The sequence below is a fragment of the Mesocricetus auratus genome, unplaced genomic scaffold, assembly GCF_017639785.1.
Source record: "Mesocricetus auratus isolate SY011 unplaced genomic scaffold, BCM_Maur_2.0 Super-Scaffold_100054, whole genome shotgun sequence".
NCBI lineage: Eukaryota > Metazoa > Chordata > Mammalia > Rodentia > Cricetidae > Mesocricetus > Mesocricetus auratus.
The window spans coordinates 2,759,730-2,768,935 of NW_024429231.1; the positions used below are offsets into that span (position 1 = coordinate 2,759,730).

Consider the following 9,206-nt stretch of genomic DNA (forward strand, 5'->3'; position numbering starts at 1 on the left):
ATTGTAGTGGCAGTAGGCTGGGTCTGGATCCCCAGGTGTGCGGCAGGAGGGCCTGGGTCTTCTCACTGAATTAGAACGAGAGAACACCCAGGAAGCCAGAAGTCTACCTCTTAATCTGCAGGATTACTGCCGTTGTCGTTACTATTAGAAGTATTAGTATCAGTGATTTGTGGGGGAGTAGATTGTGATTATGGAGGCCTGGAACTGGGGTTGCCTCTGCTTCATCCTCCCAGTGGTAAGATTTCAGGCTGCACCATCACCCTAGGGCTCCAACATCTTCAAGGTTCAGAACTCAAGTTCCGGGGTTCCTGCTAAGGGCGAGCTCTCTCCGTGCCCTTTACTAGAGAGAAGTCTGGGAGTGTGGGATCCTTAAGACCTTTCCGATTAGTAGGAGGCAGAGGACAGTTTGCTTCTTCGGTACTACTCTGCAAGGCAGATGGCGGACGCCAGGGGGCGCCGGAGAGCCAACCCGCCCTCGGGGTGGAGCTCCAGCCCAGACTCCTCCCTTTCCACCCTTGGCCCTCCTCCCTTTTCTCCCTGCCAGCTCGGCCACCAGCTCCGGCCTCGGCTCACCTCCCAGAGCCCCCTCCCCGGAGCTGAGCTACCGAAGGGCTCCTCTCCCGCCCTCAACCCAGCAGCACCGCAGCTCCGGGGCAGCCCGGCCGGTCAGCCGCCCCCAGCTCAGTCCTGCCCGAGCTCCCCAGTCATGAACCTCTTCCGATTCCTGGGAGACCTCTCCCATCTCCTAGCCATCATCTTGTTACTGCTCAAAATCTGGAAGTCCCGATCGTGTGCGGGTGAGAGCCCCTCCCGCGGAGAGGGGGCGGGAGCGGGCCGCCCTGGGGCACCGGGAAGGCTGGAGCCCGGCGGGACAGAGTCCTCCCGGACTGCCTGCTGGGTATCCGTCTAGATGTAGGGTCACGGGGGGTCAGCTCCTTTTCCTAGCCGAAGGGGTGCACATAGTTTGGTGGGGGTTAGCTTTGGGCTCACAGTTCAACCTTGTGCAGCACCCTTTGGGACAGCTATGGGTGTTCCGGAGTTGGGAACCAGGAGCCATGGCAGGCGGGGAGGTGGCTGGGAGTTGGTGACGTGGACTGTGAAGGCCAGGAAGGGAGCGGGAGGAAGGTGACTGGCTGAGAAACTGAAGTCAGGCAGGGCTTTCCCTAGGTCCCAACGTAGGTCCAGACTGCCAGGGTGCCCTGAAGGAGACAAGGGTACCAGTGAGGCCTAGCCTGGGACGGAGCCTCGGTCTGTAGTATCTTTGAGGCCGGCTGCCCCCTGGCTGTGGATGGTGGAAAAGGGCCCGTGCTCAGGCTTCAAGGCCTTTGGGGACCGCCGTGTTCTAGAGCTTCAGGCAGTCTGGTCCGGGCACTGCACTTTAGTTTACCGCCCAAGTAGCCCATCTCAGCTCCCCCGACCCTGCTTCTTGTTTTCTGTCTCAACCAGGCATTTCAGGGAAGAGCCAGGTCCTGTTCGCTGTGGTGTTTACCGCCCGGTACCTGGACCTGTTCACCAACTACATCTCTCTCTACAACACCTGCATGAAGGTAGGGGCAGTCAGCCCCCTGTGGCACCCTTCTAGGACAGCAAAAGAGGCTTGGGCCTGGGGTTCTGGTCTGAGGGAGGAGGGCTGGCCGGGGCCTGGACATCTGGGTCGGAAGGAGAAGAGACTCCTCTAGACTTTTGGGTCTAAGTATGGAAGACTGATGTCTAGACATTTAGGCTCGGAGGACGAGAGCTGGGGTGTCGTCTGGTTTGAGGGAGGTGGGCTGCCAACTGGGTTTCCCACGTCTGCGCCTACTGGCCGGAGGCCCCACCTGTGGGCTGAGACGCCTGTCACCCTCTCATCAGGTGGTCTACATAGCTTGTTCCTTTACCACCGTGTGGCTGGTCTACAGCAAGTTCAAAGCTACTTACGATGGGAACCACGACACTTTCCGGGTGGAGTTCCTCGTCGTCCCCACGGCTATTCTGGCATTCCTGGTCAACCATGACTTCACGCCTCTGGAGGTACGTCTCTGCTGGGGTTCAAGGGGCTGGACCGCAGTGGCAGCTGAGAGCAGGCCCCTCCGTGTTTCGCTCTGCAGGCTTTGCTGAGACGCCCCATGCAGGAGCTCTGTGGAGGCGGGCAATACCGTGCGCTGCTCTGTGCAGCTGAGTTTATAGAGTGGAAGCCCATTTTCAGATGAGGGAACTGACTTAGGACATCTGAATGTCCAAGGGTGCCCAGTCCAATAAGGACTGGAGCCACCAGGGCTAGGAATGGGGAGCAGGACTCTAGGGTGAAGCTTCTTGAATCTGATCTAAGAAGTGTCGGAGATAAGTCTGGGGCCTTGTGCATGCTAGGCTAGTGTGTGTCCCTGAACCGCAATGTCAGTCATTGTCCTCTGACATGCATGCTTACTATGGCTCAGAGGCTGGCCTGGAACTTGCACTCCTTGCTTCAGTGCCTGGATTTTGGGAGCTCCTATTTCTACTGTAGTGAATTCAGCCTGTGACTTGTCCTTCTGTGCGTCAGTTTCCCCATTGTGAAATGAGTCATGTGAGAGTTACTGAGTTCAGGGTTGCCTATTGGTTGTATGAAGAGGCTCTGGGATTGGAAGCTTGCTTCTTCAACTGGACAGTGGGGAGATTATGGGCAAGTGTATGCTTGCCCTCTTTGTAAAATGGGAAATCTGGGGCTCAGCCATTCAAAGCTAACAACTAAAAGGACACACGACCAAGAGGACAGAGTGAAGAAGTCAGTGCCTGCTTCTTAGCATCCTTTCGTGTGGTGCGGGATAGTTCTGTGCACGCAGCCCTCCAGCTCTCCGGGAGCAAATGTTTACAGAGCGCTGTCTGCCAGGTGGGAAGGCTGGCTAGAGCCTTGTGGGGCTCCACCTCCCGGTGTTTTACCTTTGGTGTTTGGTTGGGTCTGTGTATGCTCCTTGGAGGAATTTTAGGAGGAGGGCCTGTGCTAAGTCTGCCAGTGAATGCCTCCAGGGCTGGAGGAAGCATCATCAGCTGGAGGAAGCATCATCAGCTGGAGGAAGCATCATCAGCTGGAGTCCTTCCCCTCCGCAGCCCACTCGTGCCTTTCAGGGAGCCCGCCCTGGGTGCTCAGCTATGCTGAGGTTTTCAACAGAAGCTGTAATGTGACAGTCCTTAGATAAGATCTACTAGCTTCAAAGTTTTAGCCACATTTTTTTTCTTCTTTTACTTTTAAAATTACCAATGCCAACTATTCTTTAATCTGTCATGGTAGGGTATTGGGAAAAGTCTTTCTTTTTCCTTTTCAGTTTTTTAAGACAAAGTTTCTCTGTGTAGCCCAGGCTGTCCTCGACCTTAGAGATTCACCTGCCTCTGCCTTCCAAGTTTGAGTGATGGGATTAAAGGCATGCACCCAGTTAGCAAAGTTTTCGATTAGCAATAATTTCACCTTGGATAAACCTCACTGGCTATAATACTGCCGCTTTGCAAAGCCCAAGATGTATTTCTAAAAGCACTGGGCAGGCTAAAGTCAACATGGGCCCCCAGAAGTTGCAGAGGGAGTGTGACTGTTGTGGTGGTAGCCAGGACTGGGTTTAGACTCTGTGCTAATGTGCACTATCACTGTGTCGCACCGGAGATTACCTAAACTGTTGATTTGTTCTCTCCCACAGCTGAGCTGGGGGCTGCTAGGTTTACTTTGCAGGTGGGAAGATTGGCTGAGGGGGGTAGGGATAGAAGGGTGACTGTCTTCTGAGTTTATGCTGTAAAAGTAAAATTAACCAGAGAAGAAAAACTAACTTTTTTTTTCTTGGTTTTTAGAGACAGAGTTTTCCCTGTGTAGCTCTGGCTGTCCTGGAACTCACTCTGTAGACCAGGCTGGCCTCCAACTCAGAGATCCGCCTGCCTCTGCCTCCTGAGTGCTGGGATTAAAGGCACACACTGCCACTGCCTGCTGAAAAATAACTTTTTGAGACAAGATTTTGCTGTGTAGGCCAGAATGGCCATAAATTTTAGATAATACTCTTGCCTCAGCCTCCCAAACGCCGGGGTTACAAGCCTGCAGCACCACACCTAGCCTGAAAATACTCTTTAAAAAATTCCAGCTCTTTGACTGGGTTCCGTATTGTATGCCTTTAATCCCAGCACTCTGAAGGCAGAGGCAGGCGGATCTCTTTGAGTTTGAGGCCAGCCTGGTCTCCAGAGTGAGCTCCAGGACAGCCAAGAATACATGTAAATGAATGAATGTATAAATGAATAATAATAAAAATAAATAAGACAAAATAAAGTTTAGTCCTTGGGGCTAGAGATAGCTCGGCAGTTAAAAGTGCTGCCTGCTCATGCAGAATTTTGCTCCCAGGACCTGACCCACATCAGGCAGCTTACAGCTGCATGTAACATAACTCCAGGGTCCTGTGCTTTTTTTTTGGCTTCCACAGTCATCAGTGTATGTGGCATTCACTTATACAGACATACACACAAATAAAATGAAGACAAACCATAAAAACAGGCCAGAGGGCTGGAGAGAGATGGTCAGCAATTAGGAGCATTTTCAGAAGAGTGTAGTCCAGTGTCCCACATCCATATACATGTTTGATCCCAATCATCTAACTCAAGTTCCAGGGGATCCAACATTCTTTTCTGACCTCTGTGGGAACCAGGCACGATACAGTGCACATACTTACCTGCAGGCCAAACACTCACACATATAAATTTGTAAAATGTTATGTAGTTCGTGCCTTTAATCCCAGCACTCAGGAAGCTGAGGCAGGTGGATCTCTGTTCATAGACAGCCAGCCTTACCTGTATGACTCAATCTCTCTCTCTCTTACACACAAATACCCCTCACCACACACAATAGCAAAAAACACTTCCTACACCTAAAGCGAAAACCTTTAAAAAGAATTCAGATGTCACAGAACAAACAGATGCGCCGCCACAGGCCTGTTTTTGTGCTGTGCCTCTGTTGCCCTAGGCCCACCCCAGGGGCTCTTAGTCTTTGGCCCTCAGTTTGCTGATGTGTAATGAGGATATAGTGGGACCCACCTTGAAATAGTAAGGCTGAAGCCAGTCAGTGCCCCATGGGTAAGAGAGGTTCCTGGGTTGTCACCAGCATGTCCTGGTGTTTCTCACTTCCTTCTCACAAACCAAAACAACTCTGGAGAAGCCACAGCTGCCACCTGGCTTTGTTCTCTAGGGCGGTTTCAGGTATGTAGCTGGTGGGGTACCCCCAGGTGGGAGTTTCAGGGGCTGTGATGACCTGGTTATCACAGAGGCTGTCCACGCTCTCTCAGGGTGACTTGTTTTGGACACGGTTAGTCCTTTGTAGCTGCTCACTTTAGCTACTCATTATCGCCCTTGTTAAGGAGCTGTACTGGTGCTGGGGACCCTGGGCAGGGTCAAGACACAGGACTCCAGGCCTCACAGAATTCACAGAGAAGAGCTGGGACAGGATGACAGCTTGCAGTGGCACTAACTAGCATGCAGTCCCAACTGGAAGTTCATGAGTACAATGCCAGCCTCGGCTGTGTAGTGGGTTCCAGGCCAACCTAGGTTTTATAGCAAGATTTCCTCCAAAAACAAACAAAGAGGCCAGACTTGGTAATGCATGCCTTTAATCCCAGCACTTGAGGAGCTGGGGACTCTGTGATTCCAGGCTGTTCAGGGCTATGGAGCAGTGCCCTATCTCAGACTCACAGTACCTCGGCAGGGGCAGGAGAGATGGTCCAGTGGTCGATCACATCCTGATTTTTGCAGAAGACTTGGCTTCATCTCACAGCACCCACATAGTGGCTTACAACTGCCTGAAAGTCCAGTTCCAGCGAATCTGGTGTGCACAGACACAGACACACACACACACAGACAGATACACACAGACGCACACTCATACACTCACACACACACACACAGACATAGACACACACACTCACACACAGACACACACACTCACAAACACACACACAGACACACACACAGACTCATACACTCACACACACGGACACACACACAGACACACACACACAGACACACACACACAGACACACACACAGACATAGACACTCACACACACAGACACACACACACCCATACACTCACTCACACACACACACAGACACAGACACACAAAATGAATAGGGCTGACAGCGTTATTTGAATGTGCTGATCTTGCAGCATAGGATTTGGTTCCCAGCACCCACATGGTGGCTTGTAGTCCCCTGCTAGCCCCAGGTCTGGACAGGTTGATACTTTCTCTTCTGGTCTCTGTGGGTTCCATGTAGTGCACAAATCGTTATGCAGGCTAAGCATCCAGGCACATAAATTAAACTTTTTCTTAAAAATTTTTATGTGAGTGTTTTGTCTGCATGTTTGTGTGCACCAAATATGTGCCTGGTGCCAAGAGACTAGAAAGGGTAGGTAGATCCCGAGACTGCAGTTAAGAGTCGTGAGCTGTCAGGTGGGTGCTGGCGATGAAACCCAGGCCCTCTAGATATGCAGCCAGTGCTCTTCCGTGCTAAGCCATTCTTCCAGCCCCATAGTGTTTTTAGATTTTACCTAAAACAAATAAAAACAGTAATCCCAAAAGGCAAACTGCAGTGAGCCTTGGAGGAGTGGCCAAAGTGGACCTTTTTCTGGGAAGTGACTGGCTGCTGAGGCTGGAGGACCACAGCAGGCAGCTGTGCTGGAGGAGAGCGAGTACAAACGCCCGAGACACGGGAAGCTTGGTCTGTGCTGCCCAGACCCAGAGGGACGGGAGGGAGGACCTTGAGGTTCAAGGTCGGAGTCTAGATTTTACTCTGAGCTAGCGAGTAATGTAGTCTGACTTAGGTTTTTGAGGGTCATATATTTAATGGTGTCCTCATGAGAGCAGGATCAGATTTCCATTGTAGAGATGGGGTGGGGGAGGGGGAGCTGGGTGCCTTTTGCTGTGGGGGGAGAGGTAGATGAAAAGCGTTCATGAGCTCGAGCTCCAGTCAAGCCCCCAGTTCTGCTGTCGTGAGCTCTGTGGTCATGGGCAGGGGTCTTACCTTCAGGCTTTAGTTTCGTCTGTGGTGGCCTGGTGACGTGGACACACCGTGAGTGCTAGGGTGGTCGGTGTGCTGGGGCTGCCCCGGCTGCCTCACCCTGACCCTTCCCCCGGCCTCCGCCCTGCAGATCCTCTGGACCTTCTCCATCTACCTGGAGTCAGTGGCCATCTTGCCACAGCTGTTCATGGTGAGCAAGACAGGAGAGGCAGAGACCATCACCAGCCACTACCTGTTTGCCCTGGGCGTCTACCGCACACTCTATCTCTTCAACTGGGTCTGGCGCTACCACTTTGAGGGCTTCTTCGACCTCATCGCCATCGTTGCTGGCCTGGTCCAGACAGTGCTCTACTGCGATTTCTTCTACCTCTATATCACCAAAGGTGAGCAGAACACAGGCTGGCTCAAAGGCCTGCTCTCTCCCCAGTCCTCTCTTTGCTGGGCCCAGGGTCTGTCTTCTGCCACTTGAGGGATGGGGCTCCTTTCCTGGCTTCGGGGACTCCAGGCCTACCATCCCCTATTTAGATTCCAGTCCCTGCTTCCCCAAGGACTCTTTGACCCTCAGGCTATAATTTTTACAAGTGGAGATCAGGCAAAGCAGGGAGATTCATGAATTCTCGCTGCACAAACTCATTGAGTGTCTGCTACGTCTAGGGCTCAGCCATCGAGGAAAAGGTAGTTGAGGCCCTCTCCTCCCTTGACCCGACTGAGGAAGATGGGACATGAAAACAGAATCTCGTGAGGAGAGCAGCACTGAATGGATGAAGGCAGAGACGTGTCCTTGGGCGATGAGTTAGAAGGGTGGGGCCTGCCTCACTCAGGGTCCATGGGCACCTTGAGGTGATGTTCAAGCAGAAACCTGAAGGCCAGGAATCAATACGTGAAGGAAAGAGGCAATGAGACCAGGCCTGTAATCCCGGCACTGTGGAGGCTAAGGCAGGATTGTGTTGAATTTGAGGCTAGCCTAAGCATCACAGAAACACAAAGTCTGGGGCAATCAAGACAAGATAGTAGTGGTCCATGGCTGTAGTCAGCACTACTGAAAGCAAAGCCCGTCTCGGCCTCTGCTCAGCACTGTGACTAGCTTGATTCCTGCTCTACCCCTGGTTGACCTAGACTCAATCTCGTAGTTCAGGGTGCAGAGTCCTGGGGGCTCCCTCTCCTTGCACAGCTCATCTGCAGGTCTTGCTCAGGGTGGGAGGCTACTGCTCTGCGGGGTGGAAGGTAAGGCCCGTTTCTCTCTCTCCACAGTCCTGAAGGGGAAGAAGCTGAGCTTACCCGCGTAGCCCTGGCCTCACCAGCCTTCTCTGAGGCAGGGCAGGAGGAAGAGGAAGGCTGCCGAAGACCAGGAGCCTTCCCACCCAGAGTTGACTTTTTAAAGAGCTCACCTCTCCTGGCTCCCCACCCCTCCAGCGGGGTTAGGGGGTCAGTGGAAGATCCCTATCCTGGGCAGCTCAGAACCTGAGCTGTTTGTAGCCTTTTGCCTTTTAGAGAAGAAAAACAAAAAACAAATCTTTCCACTATTTAGTTTTTGATTCTGATGACTTTTTTCTCTTCTGCCTGGCCCTGACTTTTTATAAACTGTGTTTTGAGTGTTCTCTGGACCAGGGTCAGCTGAGATCCACTTGTCTCCCTCCAAGATCTCACCCCGCCCCCTGGTTGCCAAACACTACATCTGCCAATGCCTGCCTGCCCACCTTGGCTGTGACCACGATCCTCCCCACAAGCTCCTGGATTGGTGGTAAGAAGGAAGAAAGTTAAGGAGGGTCTCCTAATTTTTCATAATTTTTCCAGAATCTGTTAGCTTTTTGTGGGGGGAGGGGTGGGAGGGTTGTCCTTTTTTTTTTTTTTTGTCAAATTAGGGGAAGCTTTGGGCTTAGGCGAGGGAAGGGGGCTAGCTGGCCTGCGGGTCACCACACTCTTAACACCATGTTTTTGTACAGAATTTGATGGCTGATTCTTTGTTCTCTTGAAATAAACTGAGGAAAACTGTCCTCTCTGCTGTCCCCTGCCCTCTTTGGTTTGTACTGAATCCTGACTTGTTCTGTTTTTGCATCATGAACCTTCTGGGGGTGATCAGAGATCTTGAAAGAGCAGGAAGATGAGGAATGGGTTCCCCAGAACTCTCCAGTGCACCTGGATTCCTTGAGGGTCTTCAGGGAAGAGTTGGGGAGAATCTCATTTTTTGTTGGATATAGAAACAGCCTGATGACTGTC

At 52.1% G+C, this 9,206-nt stretch overlaps 1 protein-coding gene across 1 annotated transcript; it reads left to right on the top strand.

Moving 5' to 3' along the window:
* The first annotated feature begins 514 nt into the window (after positions 1-514).
* On the top strand, positions 515-8,983 carry Kdelr1 (KDEL endoplasmic reticulum protein retention receptor 1). The gene is made up of 5 exons (XM_005084690.4): positions 515-797; positions 1,447-1,547; positions 1,852-2,010; positions 7,120-7,372; positions 8,241-8,983. Exons 1-5 carry the CDS (start codon positions 707-709, stop codon positions 8,273-8,275), a joined length of 639 nt encoding a protein of 212 aa, XP_005084747.1. The 5' UTR covers positions 515-706; the 3' UTR covers positions 8,276-8,983.
* Positions 8,984-9,206: the final 223 nt, after the last annotated feature.

Coding starts and splice junctions, on each gene's coding strand:
- Kdelr1 (XM_005084690.4), top strand. CDS start 707: ATGAACCTCTTCCGATTCCTGGGAGACCTCTCCCATCTCCTAGCCATC. Junction 1,548..1,851: donor TCTACAACACCTGCATGAAG/GTAGGGGCAGTC, acceptor CCCTCTCATCAG/GTGGTCTACATAGCTTGTTC. Junction 7,373..8,240: donor CTACCTCTATATCACCAAAG/GTGAGCAGAACA, acceptor CTCTCTCCACAG/TCCTGAAGGGGAAGAAGCTG.